The sequence below is a fragment of the Pongo pygmaeus genome, chromosome 3, assembly GCF_028885625.2.
Source record: "Pongo pygmaeus isolate AG05252 chromosome 3, NHGRI_mPonPyg2-v2.0_pri, whole genome shotgun sequence".
Lineage (NCBI taxonomy): Eukaryota > Metazoa > Chordata > Mammalia > Primates > Hominidae > Pongo > Pongo pygmaeus.
In genome coordinates, this window is record NC_072376.2 from 97,049,515 (window position 1) to 97,066,062 (window position 16,548).

General features: G+C 40.4%; 1 protein-coding gene across 3 annotated transcripts in view; it reads left to right on the forward strand.

The window, feature by feature from the left end:
* The window catches only part of CDS1 (CDP-diacylglycerol synthase 1), a 68,058-nt gene extending 60,803 nt beyond the window's left edge, over nucleotides 1–7,255 (forward strand). For all 3 annotated transcript variants that reach the window (XM_063663836.1, XM_054484304.2, XM_063663837.1), the window contains exons 11-13: nucleotides 126–245; nucleotides 2,314–2,417; nucleotides 5,688–7,255. In XM_063663836.1, coding sequence (XP_063519906.1) covers nucleotides 126–245; nucleotides 2,314–2,417; nucleotides 5,688–5,817 — 354 coding nt within the window. In that variant the 3' untranslated portion in view covers nucleotides 5,818–7,255. The remainder of the gene's footprint in view (nucleotides 1–125; nucleotides 246–2,313; nucleotides 2,418–5,687) is intronic.
* Nucleotides 7,256–16,548: the final 9,293 nt, after the last annotated feature.

Genomic DNA, 16,548 nt, shown 5'->3' on the forward strand with positions numbered 1-16,548 from the left:
AATTAGCAAAAATGTGGTATGTGCTTTGACTTACTATTTATACAATGGTTCTTAGATCAGGTGGTATGCTCAAATACAATTTCAATGAAATTAGCCCCTCTCCTCCCCTTCTTTTTCCTCTTTAGGAAAGAGTGAGCTTGTACCCTTTCCAGATCCACAGCATTGCACTGTCAACCTTTGCATCTTTAATTGGCCCATTTGGAGGCTTCTTTGCCAGTGGATTCAAAAGAGCCTTCAAAATCAAGGTGTGTGTTTGGATTCTTTGTTATATTGTTAGAGAATATAATTAGAGAATGTAACTTAGTTGGAATTTGGTCCGCTCATGATCTACATTAAGCCCCTAGGCCACAACTTTTATATCCTATTTGTTTCGACCTCACAGAAATGCTGCCACGTTGATCTGAATGTATTCTTTCTTTTTAGGTTTGTCATACCATGTTAATACATTTTAAGTGTCATGTCAGCTTCCTTTATAGACATGGCATGTGTCCTTTAGTGTTGGAATAGACCCAGAATCTTGGTCTTTGAAGTGCTCACGCAAGAATCCAGCTGTGAATCATCTGAAGTTTAGTGTTTTACTACAGTCTCACTTGAAGGGACACGCAGAAGAACCTTTGGCTATGTAACTGTCCATTCTGCTAAGTCAGGTGTCATCACACTCTTTCTGTAAAGGGCAAACAATACGTTTATTAGGATGTGCAGACCATATATTCTATCACAGCTTCTCAACCCTGAACCCTGCTGTTGCAGTGAGAAAGCCCCCCGTGGACAATATGTCAATGAATGGGCATGAGTGGATTTAATAAAACTTTATTTATAAAAATAGGTTGTGGCCTGGATCTGATCTCTGGGACATACTTTTCTGACGCCTGTTCCAGGGACCTAAAATTATCCCTGTGTGTTAGGTTAGATCATCATAAAGTGACATGTTATCTCAGCAATTTTATCTCAGCTTCCCTCACATGGCTGAGGCACCATCTGGAGTTAGAAAGTGGCTATGGAAGGTGGGGTGGTCAGGGAAAGCCTTTCTGAGGAGGTGGCACTTAAGCAGAGATTTGAGAAAAGAAGTCCTCCAGAGAAAACTAAGAGAGTTCCAGAGTGTACAGAGGAGTGGAAGAGGTTAGTCTGTTTGAAGGTGAGCAGGAACGGTGTGGCTGTAGTTGAGAGCAGGAGATGAGACCGCAGAGTTTGGTGGGACCAGATCACACGTGGCCCACAGATCAGGGAATAAGTGAACTCAGCGAGCATTTGCCAGTGGGAAGCTACTATGTAAGGTGCAATGCAGTATACAAAAATATACAAGATGTTGTTCCTGTTCTAAAGATGCTCACCACTTACTAGGGCAGACAATACACATCCCCAGAGAACTACAGCAACAGCTGTGCAGGATGAGTATCTTGCAAAGGCTGTAATAGCAGAGTGGCATTGAGTTACTGTGGCTGTCTCATGCTTTGACTAGTAAGGAAGAGAAGGAGAGAAATGGGTTGGCAAAAATTAACCAAAGACTTTTTCAGTAATTGTTTTAAAAAGAAAAATGTTATATTTAGAATGGTATTTTCTTTAACAGTCTCCAATCCAAGGTTTTTTGTTAAATGGTGAGATTTTTTTTTGCATGTTGGAAACCAAACAGCTATTGCTGTTGTAGTTTAGATATTTTTAGGGTGCCTGAGTGAACTAGAAGAGCAGTTAGTCATGTCCATTTCCTGGGCACCCAGACATGTGAATCTACCTGTAAAGGGTCAGTTTGCAGAGGCTTACTACCATTCCCTCAGTGTGGCCATTTAATGGACTAATGTGTCCCAGATGGGCTCACTGTAATTTTATTTTTTACTCTAACACTTAAAAAAAGAAGAAAAAATATTTATCATAGTAGTAAAATGTTTATTTCAGAGTAAGAGCTATTAGGATAAACTAGTTAGAACCAGTTGTACATCTTTTAACAGCACTAAAATAGCTCCCCAAACAGCTTGTGGTTAAAAAGAAAGCTAGGCTGTAACAAAATTAGATTAGTAATAGCTAATAGAATTTTTATTTAGAAAAAGTTTTATTAACGAAAAAAAGTGCTAGATGTAATTAATGTTTGATGAATGAATGCTGTGGGTCAATTCAGAAATCATTCTAAAAGAAGCATGTATTTGGAAGATGTGGTTTTAATCTGCTGGATGTGTTCTAATAAGTTTTTATTTAGTGAAAAAAATCCAATAGTAATGTATTTTCGTTAGAGTGAGTCCATGATGCCAAAGAGACACAGATAGGAATTTTGTAGCGGGTGATTTTTTGAAAATTTGCTAATATATTTGTTTGTTTCTAAAGGATTTTGCAAATACCATTCCTGGACATGGTGGGATAATGGACAGATTTGATTGTCAGTATTTGATGGCAACTTTTGTACATGTGTACATCACAAGTTTTATAAGGTACTTTTACATTTAAGACATTTTTTAGATGATTTCTTTGAGTTCTCATTTCCATCAACATTAGTTTGAGTAGGTTAACTTTTTTCCGTCAATGGTAGTCTACACTATTAAAGTGAATGGTGGCCCCTGGAATTAGAGTCTTGAGCAAGATGGTTAACTTGTAATTGTTTTACCTACATTTGAACAACTTGAAAAAAGATAGTATTTGTCATGGTCCTGGACCACATTAAAGACCCAATTAATGTGGATGGTATATGATTTGAAACTTGAGGAGATTTGATTTCTCAACTGTGGGCATTGCAATGATCATGAATACTAAGAGTTAAAACGGAAGATAATGAAATGCATCCAGTCTACCAATTATTACTTGAGTGCCTGCCATATTGTAGAATGTTCTAGGGACAAATATGGCAGGGAACAAAACAAACCAAATCTCTGCCCCCGTAGCTTCTTGTTTGGAGGTTGAAGGAAGAATGATGAGAAAGAGACAATAAACAAATAAATATAGTTTGTTAGATGGTTGTAAGTGTCACACAGAAAAATAAAGCAGGCCGAGGGGATCATGCCTGTGTGTGTAGGGGCTGGCTGGTGGGTGGGTGGATGAATACTGCCATTTTATAAAGGATGGTTTATTCTTGTTATTAAACCTTAATGTTTTGGATCTGCCTTGAAATATCAGTGTGAATGTGAAGGCTTAACATCAACTGCATGTTAACTTTATTTTCTGTGGTCTCTACTGGGGGCCCAGAAGGCAGAATGCTTATTAATAGTGCCTGAGCTGTAGAAAACATGGATTTCCTTCATAGTACTTGGAAGAAAATTCATATTTAGCAATCCCTAAATACACATTTTAAATATGTACCACAGTCGTGTGAGAATTTTTATATTAACTATTTTTGAGAGACAGTCTTGATAGCGAGTTTATCAATTTCATTAATCTTTTCAAAAATATCAGCTCCAGGCTTTGTTAATTTTCTCTACTGTACATTTTTCACCTCATTGATTTCTCCTCTCATCTTTCATTTCTTTGCCTTTTTTAAATGTTCAATTTGCTGTTCTTTTTTTAATTCTGGAGATAAGCTTAGATTATTGATTTTTAGCCTTCTTATCTAATTTATCCATTGAAGACTATTATCACTTTATCCTCTTCCTACAAGTTGTGATATTTGTATTTTCATTATTTACATATGTTTTCTGATTTCCAGTATTATATCTTCTTTGACACATGGGTTATTTAGAAGCATATTCATTAGTTTTCAAACAAATGGAGATTTTCTCACTTTCCTCCCTTAATTCCACTGTGGTCGGAAAACATACTCCATGATTTGAGTATTTTATAATTTTTGAGATCTACTTTGTGGTGCAGCATGTTATCTATTCTAGTACACGCTCCATATGCAAAGGTGTATTCTGTAGTTTTGGGTTGTAGTTTTGTCTGTGTCAGTTAGGTGAGGTTTAATTAAATCTTCTGTACTGATTTTTATTTATTTGTTTTTGTGTTTGTTTGGTCCGCTTGTTCTATCAGTTACTAAGAGAGCTTTGTTAAAGTCTCTCATTGTGATTGTAAATGTATCTATTTTTATTTGTAGTTCTACCAATTTTTGGTTTATATATTTTGAGGTTGTATTACATATATACAAATTTAGGATTGTCATATCTCTCTGTTGAATTGATCCTTTTGTCGTTATATAATGTCTGTCTTTACTGCTTGCCTTAAAGCCTACTGTGTTGAATATTAGAATAGCAATATCAGCTTTCTTTTGGTCAGTGTTTGCATGTTATTTCTTTGTCTCTCCTTTTATTTTTAACATTCCCTTTTCCTTATATTTAATGTGTGTTTCTTTTTTCTAGTAAGCATATAGCTGATTTTTTTCCCTGTTTTATTTGTAAGACAGTTCATAATCTTTATCCTTTTAATGGGACTATTTAACTTATTTGCATATTATTTATTGATCTATTTGGGTATTAGCAATTAGTGGTTAAATCCTTAGAACTTTGTTTTCAGAATATGGCAGCTTTTTAGGGCATTAACTCATATGCTTTCTTTAAAAAAAAAAAAAATGCTGTTCTCTCAGTAGGGAGATGTCATGCTGAGCCATGTTGTCCACCATTTGAAAGCAGCTATTTAGACTGTTAGAAGACAGTGAGAGTGCCAGGATGCAACTAGCTGGGAGCACCTGCTGACACAATTTTGCATTTAGCTGAACTTGCTAAAGCAGCCTTCCTTTTCTCTGTTGGTCTCTACTTGGGGTTTATGCTGTGAAGTTGCTGACTCTTTTAAAGAAATGAAATAAGACGAACAGTGTCCTGACCTGAGTGTGAGAGTTTTTTGGCAGATGAGTTGAGCCACATGCATGAAGATGACCCTTGGTGGGATGGCTCATCTGGGCTCTTGTGCAATTTGTTAAGTCAAAGATTTGCAGAGTAAATAATTCCTCTGCTCATCCTCATTGTGGTAACACTAAATAGCAAACATTTCTTTGTTGCTGGGATTCCTACTTCCTATAATTCAATGTGAACAATCTTTATTGTAAGTCATACATTATTTACCCACATAAATGTCTTTCTTAGACTTCTGTGCCATCCCTATACATCACTTGTGTGTTGCTTTTTCCCATTGGCTTTTAAAGCAGATCTGCTTTTATTTTGTTTTTTATATTGGAGTTTACCCAGGACTGGCTTTGAACAAAGACCATGGCACCTCTATCACTGGTAAGGGGCTTCAGTGCTAGGCTCAGGACTTTTGTATTCTGACTCTGAATATTCATAACTCCCTGGAGATATTTTTCAACAAAATACCTTTCATCATCTGAAGTTTCTTGGAAGTTAAAAATTTCAATTATATTTTCATGCCCTCTTTGGTTTGTCCTATGTTCACCAGGCTCCTTTCCTTACAGAATAGTTTTTGTGTCTCATTCAATCTCAAGATTTGCCATTTATCCCCACCTTTAACTTTGGTTGCCCTTTCAAGAACTTTTGTAGAACTTAGATCTGCACCCCTTCAATTGACTTATATTGCTCTTGTGTTTTGTGTTTGTGCATTCTTTCTCCCTCTCTGCTATATGCTTCTCAAAGCAGAATAGTTCTGGCTCTTTATCCCCTTGACACTAACATTGCACATTAAAGTGAGCTGTTATCAAGAGCTATTTTAATTCTGTAAAGATTGCTACTCTACACTTAAAGGAATGGTTTGTTTTAAATTGGGGGTATATATGCTTCACTTATCCCTATTAAAATAACACGAACTTGTCTTCTTTGCCTTATCATTAGGGGCCCAAATCCCAGCAAAGTGCTACAGCAGTTGTTGGTGCTTCAACCAGAACAGCAGCTAAATATATATAAAACCCTGAAGACTTATCTCATTGAGAAAGGAATCCTACAACCCGCCTTGAAGGTATAACTGGATCCAGAGAGGGAAGGACTGACAAGAAGAAATTATTCAGAAAAACACTGACAGATGTTTTATAAATTGTACAGAAAAATAGTTTAAAATGCAATAGGTTGAAGTTTTGGAGATATGTTTCTCTCTGAAATTACTGTGAATATTTAACAAACACTTACTTGATCTATGTTATGAAATAAGTAGCAAATTGCCAGCAAAATGTCTTGTACCTTTTCTAAAGTGTATTTTCTGATGTGAACTTCCTTCCCCTTACTTGCTAGGTTTCATAATTTAAAAGACTGGTATTTAAAAGAGTCAAACACTATAAAATGAGTAAGTTGAGGATGTTTTAAGATTGCACCTGGCAGTGTGCCTTTTTGCACAAATATTTACTTTTGCACTTGGAGCTGCTTTTAATTTTAGCAAAATGTTTTATGCAAGGCACAATAGGAAGTCAGTTCTCCTGCACTTCCTCCTCACGTAGTCTGGAGTACTTTCTAAAGGGCTTAGTTGGATTTAAAAAAAAAAAAAAGAAAAAAAGATTGTCTACTTTTCAAAGAAGTAACCATTTGCCAGGGGAAAACATTCTGCTTTTAGGTAGTTTCAAAATTCAGGGGAGGGAGCCTGAAATTTTTGCCATGATTGGTTTGTTAGAAAGAGCAGGCATCAAACTACTTCTGATAAAATTGTTTGGAAGATCACAACCTCGCAAAAACGTTTCAAGAGCAACAAGGAAGAATTCTGCTGTGAAGAACACAGTGTACAGATCCTCCACAGATTATCTCAACAGAGGACAGCAGCTCAGGAGGCAGCGTCAAACGGTGACCTGTGGCCTGGGCCATCTCTTGGTCATGTGCTTTACTTTTCCCTGTTTCCCTGTGAACTGGCTTCCATGGTTCTATAGGGTAGTGAGTCGGGGTTGTTGCTGCAGCAGAGCAGGAGATGCTTGCCCGAGTGGGAGCGACCCGCCCCCGTGTCCCCGATGCCTCACTCCTGGCTTCTAGTGCAGCCCTTTGTAGACTCAGCTCGCAAGAAGGAAGATCTGCCTGGAGACCTGATCCCAGTCCAGCTTTTTGGCCATAGGTCATCTTTGTCCCATTGCTCTTTTGCATCATGTCATAAAATTTGAGGATATCAGCTGATTATTTTTTCTTCCAAGAATGAAAATCAAGCAGAATTGATTCCTACACGAAAGAAAAGCACACGAATGCCAAACCTTTTCTTTGGTGGACTGGACACTAACCAGATGACAGTAAATTTCTTATCTGTGGACATATGTAAGCTACTGCTGCTGTGTGCTCTCCACAGCCATATTTATTGTATTAAACAATCAGCACTAAACCTTCAAAAATTGCCCAGTGCTCCTAGTTAAATGTTCAGAGGGGAAAAATAGATATATTTTAAATAATGTTTTGCTAATGAAAAGAGTAAATATTTTTGTTTAAATCAGCAAAAACTTTCCATTATTTTATATTTCCGTCTACTATACCTAAAACAAAAGATTGCCGCTATACCTGGGTTCCGCTGATGCAGTCAGCCAGCACCTCCTCACATGCACACATGATTAGACATAGGTGTACTCGGTACCAAGAGTCCATTTTATGGTCCAGCATATACTCCATTGATTCATCATCACTGCATGTGTTCAGCCAGTGTATCTCACACTATCCATACAAATCTAAAATTGATACTGGAAATGTTACAGGAGGCAGTGATCGCATTTAAAATCAGGCCATCTACAAGTTTAATTTTCAACATCTCATGTTTTTATTTGTCCCATTACAGCTTCAAATGTTGGTCATAAAAAAATTTAGGCTACCAAAGTTTAAAGAATAAAATGAAAATTTTGTGATAAGAACTTACATTAAAAACTCAGTAGTTTGCATGAGTAAGAACTCCTTGAGATACACAGATCCCCCCACATTTGTATTTAAAATAATTGGTGAGGCATTGAAATCCAGAATTATAAGAAAGCATTACTGAATATGTGTGTTATAAAATCAATATTATTATAAACAAAATATGAAGCTAGAAATACTTGAGAGCACAGTAATAGCTTTTCTCAAATATACTTTTAGAGTTGAATGTACATTATCCTATATGTAAAAAAGCAAATTATTAATTTTAATGGAGCTCTCGATTGACCTTTTTAGCATACTTTTATAGCATGTATATTAAAATAGAATATATTTTAGCAAAAGATTGCCATAAAACCCTGACTTGGCTCATTTTGATATTTGCACTGTGAAGAGGGCTTAAATTCCAGTGTAGCAATGTGGTGGTAGACAAATGAAAAACTAGGAAGTTATTTCACAGTAATGCCTAATTGTTCCAAATTTGCTATATTTGGAGGTGCTCTACTGGTACTTCCTGCTTGACTCTGTGACCTGTGGGATGCACATTGTTCCTCAGCGCTTTTTCCTTGTGGTGGTGACGTACCTTCACTGTCTGAGAGTAAAAGACCACACACGCCCCTCTTTTTAAAATTATAGTATCTCTTCCTTTTCACTTTGGTTTGAACAAAGATAGTGTCACCTTGTTCCGTGAAAAAGAAAAAGCATAAACAGTGTATATTTAGGGTATATGGGTGATAGCTTATGATATGTATCAATCAGTTCTCTGAATCTTTTACTGAAACTGAGACAGGAAAATAAAACTGAAACAAATCATATTTTGACTTTGTTGTGCCATTTTCTCATTGGAGAAGAAATATTCAACCAGTGTTAACAAAATAATGATGGGTATATGTAAGTATTATATCGTGTCTATTCCATCACCAGCACCTACAGTGAAATCTTCAGGGCTGGGGATAAAATAAGTTCTGGTGATTACCAAACATCTTTATTTGTTGAGAGGCAATGTCCTCTTAATACAAAGAGTACTGAACTTTTATGGTATTAGCACAGTTTGTAATTACCTGTGTATTTTTGTGAATCTCTGAATGATGTGTGCCCCTTACTAGAGCTTTAAGCTATACAGAGGCCAGATGAAGTCTGTTTGGGTTGGCCACTGCATACCCAGCGTCTGGCATGATGCCTGCTCTCTGTAGGCTCTCCAGCTTCTGAAATGCACAAGCTTGGAGCTTGGTCTAAAGACCCAGCTGTACACATTGCCTCTTGTCTCTAGGACATCTCCTATCCCCTTCCCCAGACCTTTTATTTTGCAGAGTTCTAAGGTGGGCCTCATTATTCCTAGCTAATAGGGTTGTTTTAAGGATTCAGTGAAAACTCATATTGTCCAGCATTGAATAGCTGATTAGTAATTCTTAAGTTTCCTTCCCTCCTTCCTGTCTGCTCCTCTTCCATTGCCTGTCTGCAGTGGGAAACGACAGGTTATAGGACTGAGCAGAAAAGTAACCACCGCTTTGGCCATGTCTGCTTCAGGTGGTGGGTAACGGAAGTGTTCCATGAATGATAGACAAACCATTGATCCACTTCAGCAAACCTGAAATGTCTACCTGACCCAGCACTGTGCTTTGTTCTCGCATGAAGAAAAACCTTAGAACTAGTATTCTGCCTAGTCACGGAGACAGACAGGTACAGAAGTAATGTCATTTGAAGTGGATATTGATCAGAGTGATGACAGATATATAAACCAGGTGTGTGGGAACACAGGTGACCACCGTCTGACCTCCCTAAGACCTATCTTTCCTGACCATAGTCCATAGCCAGATCTTTCTGCCCCCCTCTTGAAACTTACAAAGTTTAAAATTCATTCCTTGAAGAGGGGCTGTAAAGATTTGGCAATCTTCAGTAGCTGCAAAGAAAAATCAGGTCTAGATAATTTAACCAAAATCAGAAGCCATTCCTACCTTAATCTCATCGTTTTCCTGTACAGAAATGGAAAACCTTCTTAAATCATCAGGTACGCATCAATAATCATTTAGTAAAAGTTGATGAATGGAACATTTCCTGATGATGGCAAAGTGAGTTTCCAGAAGGAATGGAGAGAATCCAGCCTGTTCTCTACTGTGTACAAAGATAGGGCTGGTGAAGCAAGAGCCTTGTCACTCAAGAGAGCGAAAGAATTATTGACGGAGGGTGCACCCTAAGGATCGCATTGTCCTCTGGTGGAAGTGAAATTTCAAACTGCTGTCTCTCAACTTGTAACATGAACAGGGTATAGGACTTGGAGTTTAACTCTCAGACTTTCTGCTGTGCATCTGACTTGAGTTTAATGTGTCCAGATGATTTTCTTTTTTCTTTTCTTTTTCTTTCTTTTCTTTCTTTCTTGAGACAGGGTCTCGCTCTGTTGCCCCAGGCTGGTGTGCAGTGGCATGATCACGGCTCATTGCAGTCTCAACCTCCCAGGCTCAAGCGATCATCCCACCTTTTAGCCTCCTGAGTAGCTGGGACTACAGGCACATGCCACTATGCTTGGCTAATTTTTTTTCTTTTTTTTTTTGGTAGAGATGGGGTTTCACCATATTGCCCAGGCTGGTCTCCAATTTTTGACTGCAAATGAGCCACCTGCCTCTGCCTCCCAAAGTGCTGGGATTACAAGCATGACCTGGCCTGGATAATTTTCTGTTTGACAATTCAAGCTTCAGATGAGGCCTAGGCAAGTGATGAGTTTGGGGAACATTCTTGAGTAATCTATTAAATATATTTTTCATTGGTTTTAGTACATCTCAAGAAGTTGTGAAGAAAAGGAAACAGAGGCTTCAGCTAGTCCAGGTAAGACAGACACATATGAATTGTCAGAAATTCCATTTGTTTTTTCCCCCAACAGCTTTACTGAGATATAATTTACATACCATAACATTGTGCCACCACCACCAAATCCAGTTTGAGAGCACTTCCATGATCTTCCAAAAAGTTTCCTGGTGCCCATTTGCAGTTAATCCCCACTCTAAGCCTCAGCCTTTGGCAACTACTGATCTGCTTCCTGTCTGTGTGATATTCACTTAAATTGAATTATACAGTATGTTTTGCACCTGGCATGTTTTTGCATGTATTAGCACTTCTCTCCTGTTTAATATGTTTTGCTAACTCATCAGCTGATGAACATTTGGGTTATTTCCAGTTTGAGGCCCTTATGAAGAATGTTACTATGAATGTGTGTAGACATACATGTCTTTGTGCGGCAATTTCTTCATTTCTCTCGGGTAGATGGCTAGGGGAGGAATTGCTGGATTGTATGGTAAGTTTCTTTTAAAGAAATAACTTGCCAGGCCGGGCACAGTGGCTCAGGCCTGTAATCCCAGCACTTTGGGAGGCCGAGGCAGGTGGATCACCTGGGGTCAGGAGATCAAGACCAGCCTGGCTAACATGGCGAGACCCCGTCTCTACTAAAAATACAAAAATTATCTGGGCATGGTGGCACGCTCCTGTAATCCCAGCTACTTGGGAGGCTGAGGCAGGAGAATCACTGGAACCTGGGAGACAGAAGTTGCAGTGAGCCGAGATTGCGCCATTGCACCCAAGCCTGGGTGACAGAGCAAGACTCTGGCTCAAAAAAAAAAAAAAAGAAAAAAAGAAAAACAAACTGTTTTCTAAAGTAGCTATACAATCTTACATTCTTCCTTGTGATATTCAACAGCTGTAGTTTATCTGCATCTTTACCCAAACCTGCCATCATCTGTCTTTTAAATTATAGACATTCTAGCTGATGCATAGAGGTATTTCATTGTGATTTTCATTTGCATTTCTCTAACGGCTAGTGGTGGTGTGTCTTTTCATGTGCTTTATTTCTCTTCTGTATATCTTCTTTGATAAAAATATTCATATCTTTTTGCCCATTTTTAATTAGTTTTAGACAGGGTCTTGCTCTGTCACCAAAGCTGGAGTGCAGTGGCGTGTTCTGGGCTCACTGCAACTTCTGCCTCCCAGGCTCAAGAGATCCTCTTACTTCAGCCTCCTGAGTAGCTAGGATTACAGGTACCCGCCACCATGTCCAGCTAATTTTTGTATTTTTTTTGTAGAGATGGGGTTTTGCCATGTTGGGCAGGGTGGTCTCAAACTCCTGGGCTCATGTGATCTGCTTGCTTTGACCTCCCAAAGTGCTGGGATTCCAGGCATGAGCCACTGCATCCAGCCTCTTTTGCCCATTTTTAAATGGCATTATTTTCCTTCTTATTGAGTTGTAAGAAACCTTATCAGATATATAACTTGCAAATATTTTCTCTCAGGCTTTGGCTTGTCTTTTATTTTCTTAATGGTGTCTTTTGAAGTTTAACATCTTTTAAAATTGAAAATGTCCAATTAATCAACTTTGTCTCTTGAGGCTCCTATGTCCAGCCTCAGGGGCAGCCAGTAGTGGAAGTGTTGCCCCAGGTCTCCTCCGCACCCACGTGCGGCCTCATCTAGAAAGTGCTTGGCCCAACCACACAGTTCTCAGCTTGTGGTACCATTAGCCCTCCCCTCTCATCCTCTGAGATTGTCACTTCCACTGACTTCTCTGGGTATGGGTATTGTCCACTGTTGCAAATTGAGCAAGTCCCATTGGACCATTGGAGTCCTCAGAGTCTGTCCTGCCCTGGCTAAAGCTCTAACCTAGCTGAGCTGGTGGGGGAACGTGTGCAGTCCTAGGAAAGGATTCCACAAACACCCACTATGCCCCAGTTTTTCAAGCATAAACCTTTTTCATAGTGTATACCTTTGTTCAATTTCTAGAGTGTGGAAACATACATTTTGTCCAGCTTTTAATAGATGCTTTTTGGGGAGAGGATTTGCCACCCCCTACTCAGACATAGCTGGAAGTCCCACCTTGACAATTCTACTTGATAGCAGGAAGAGAAGCAACAGATCTTTATCCAAATCCAAATATGGTGACATCACTGCTCCGTAGCTGAGGAGTAGTGACCAAGTGTATACACTGATATTAAAACATAAAAGCGAGGCCAAAATAACTTATGGAAGTTCTAAGTGAGAGCCCTCACTGAAGGAAGGGGCAGCTTGCTCCCTTGCCCCATTGAGCTCTGGCCCCCAGGAAAGCAAAGGCAGGAAGACGGCTTCCTACTGATCGTGGCCCGCTCCGTCTTTTTCACAATACATAGCACTTGTCGGCACCCTGAAAAGGCGACTCAGTTCTAAGATCCAGCTTTCAGGAATTTCAATAGGGTACGTTTTCTTTGTAATATATACTGCTAAAAGTATTCATTACCACCACCCCCAGAACCTCAGTCATTCACTAAATAATGGATATCGTATGTCCACTAAACATGGATATAGAACCGTATTTGAATGAGACATCATTTTAGCATTTGAAATAACTAAATATATCCTGTTCCCTCAAAAGAATGTGCAGATTAGCTGGAAAGAAATTGTAGAAGGTGCTGTGATTGTGGTCCCCTCAGGAAGGGTTGGAGCTCTAACCTGGGCTGGAGCTAGTGGGGAGTGAGGCAGGTGGTAGGAAAAGTCCAGGTGGGATCAGAGACCCCGGCGCATTCTGAGGCTGCTAGAAGAGGCTGTCACTGTCACTACTTTCTCACCAGATACCTTCTGAAAGTATATTGGAAAGTGACCTGTCCCCAAATAAGAGTGCCTTATATTTTAATGAGCGCTTGAAGGGGGCACAGAGGGCGTACAGTTTGGTTGGTGCTGTTCCCTGAGAATAAAACCTGATTGGATACATTGCTGGTTTGAATGTAAAATGATGCGATGGCTTTGGAAAACAGTCTGAGAGCTGCTCAAAATGTAAAACGGAGTTACCATACGATCCAGCAAGCCCATTTCTTGGTATATACCAAGAGAAATGTAAACATTCATCCGTATGAAAACCTGTACATGAATGTTTACAGCAGCATGATTCACAATAGTAAAAAAGTGGAAACAACCTAAACACCATGTGCTGAACGGATAAATAAGAGGTAGTCTATCCATACAATGGGCTACTACTTGAAAATCAAGAGGCATGAAACACTGATAATGTTGTGATACACATGAAGCTCAAAAATGTTAAGTGAAATAAACCATTCACAAAAGACCACATATTATTGCATAATTCCATTAGAGAAAATGTTCAGATTGGGCAACTCTACAGACAAAGTAGATCAGTGGTTGGTAGAGGCTGGGGGCAGGAGGAGACTAGGGAGTAACTGCTAATGGTAAGGGGTTTCTTTTTGGGTGATGAAAATGTTCTGAAATTAGATTGTGACAATGGTGATGTATTAGTCTGTTTTCATGCTGTGGATAAAGACATACCCGAGACTGTGAAGAAAAAGAGGTTTAATTGGACTTACAGTTCCACCTGGCTGGGGAGGCCTCAGAATCATGGCGGGAGGTGAAAGGCACTTCTTACGTGGTGGTGGCAAGAGAAAATGAGAGAGAAGCAAAAGTGGAAACCCCAGATAAACCCGTCAGATCTCGTGAGACTTACTATCACGAGAATAGCATGGGAAAGAGCAGCCCCTATGATTCAGTTACCTCCCCTGGGTCCCTCCCACAACACATGGGAATTCTGGGAGATACAATTCAAGTTGAGATTTGGGTGAGGACATAGCCAAACCATATCATTCCACCACTGGCCCCTCCAAATCTCATGTCCTCACGTTACAAAACCAATCATGCCTTCCCAACAGTCCCCAAAGTCTTAACTCATTTCACCATTAACCCAAAAGTCAACAGTCCAAAGTCTCATTTGAGACAAGGCAAGTTCCTTCTGCCTATGAGCTTGTAAAATCAATAGCAAGTTAGTTACTTCCTAGATACTATGGGGGTACAGGTATTGGGTAAATACAACCATTCCAAATGGAAGAAATTGGCCAAAACAAAGGGGTTACAGGACCCATGCAAGTCTGAAATCCAGCAGGGAAGTCAAGTTTGTTTTTGTTTTTGAGACAGAGTTTTGCTCTTGTTGCCTAGGCTGGAATGCAATGGCGCGATCTTGGCTCACTGCAACCTGTGCCTCCCGGGCTCAAGCAATTATCCTGCCTCAGCCTCCTGAGTAGCTGGGATTCCAGCTGCCTGCCACTACATCCAGCTAATTTTTTGTATTTTTAGTAGAGATGAGGTTTCACCATGTTGACCAGGCTGGTCTCAAACACCTGACCTCAGATGATCCATCTGCCTCGGCCTCCCAAAGTGCTGGGATTACAGGCGTGAGCCACCACACCTGGCCGGCAGTCAAGTTTTAAAGCTCCAGAATGATCTCCTTTGACTCCATGTGTCACATCCAGGTCATGCTGATTCAAGAGGTGCGTTCCCATGGTCTTGGGCAGCCCTGCCCCTGTGGCTTTGCAGGGTACAGCCTCCTGCCTGGCTGCTTTCACAGGCTGGTGTTGAATGTCTGTGGCTTTTCCAGGTGCATGCTGCAAACTGTTGGTTAGTGGATCTGCCATTCTGGGGTCTGGAGAACAGTGGCCCTCTTCTCACAGCTCCACTAGGCAGTGCCCCAGTAGGGACTCTGTGTGGGGGCTCTGATTCCACATTTTCTTTCTGCACTGCCCTAGGAGAGGTTCTCCATGAGGACCTCGCCCCTGCAGCAAACTTTTGCTGGCACATCCGGGTGTTTCCATACATCTTCTGAAATCTGCGCAGAGGCTCCCAAACTCAATTCTTGACTTCCGCGCACCCACAGGCTCAACACCACATGGAAGCTGCCAAGGCTTGGAGCTTCCACCCTCTGAAGCCACAGCCCAAGGTATACATTGGCCCTTTCAGCCACAGCTGGAGCAGCTTGGACAGAGGGCACCAAGTCCCTGGGCTGCATACAGCATGGGGACCCTGGGTCTGGCCCATGGAACCACTTTTTCCTCCTAGGCCTTCAGGCCTGTGATGGGAGGGGTTGCTGTGAAGGTCTCTGACATGGTCTGTAGCCATTTTCCCCATTGTCTTGGGGATTAACATTAGGCTCCTGCTACTTATGCAAATTTCTGTAGCCAGCTTGAATTTCTCCCCAGAAAATGGGTTTTTCTTTTCTATTACATAGTCTGGCTGCAATTTTTTCAAACTTTTATGCTCTGCTTCCCTTATAAAGCTGAATGCCTTTAACAGTACCCAAGTCATGTTTTGAATGCTTTGCTGCCTAGAAATTTCTGCCAGATACCCTAAATCATCTTTCTCAAGTTCAAAGTTTCACAAATCTCTAGGGCAGGGGCAGAATGCTGCCAGTCTCTGCTAAAACTTAACAAGAGTCACCTTTACTCCACTTCCCAACACGTTCCTCATCTCTGTCTGAGAACACCTCAGCCTGGACTTTATTGTCCGAGAACACCTCAGTCTGGACTTTATTGTCCATATCACTATCAGCATTTTGGGCTAAGCCATTGAACAAGTCTCCAGGAAGTTCCAAACTTTCCCACATTCTCCTGCTTCTTCTGAGCCCTCCAAACTGTTCCAACCTCTGTCTCTTACCTAGTTCCAAAATAGTTTCCACATTTTGGGTGTCTTTTCAGCAACGTCCCACTCTACTGGTACCAATTTACTGTATTAGTCTGTTTTCTGCTGCTGATAAAGGCATACCGGAGACTGAAAAGAAAAAGAGGTTTAATTGGACCTACAGTTCCACATGGCTGGGGAGGCCTCAGAATCATGGCAGGAGGTGAAAGGCACTTCTTACATGGTGGCGGCATGAGAAAATGAGAGAGAAGCAAAAGCAGAAACCCCTGATAAACCCATCAGATCTCGTGGGACTTAATCACTCATGAGAAGAGCATGGGAAAGACCAGCCCCCATAATTCAATTACTCCCCCCTGGGTCCCTCCCACAACATGTGGGAATTTTGGGAGATACAATTCAAGTTGAGATTTGGGTCGGAACACAGCCAAACCATATCAGGTGGCAAAACTCTGAATATACCAAAACATAC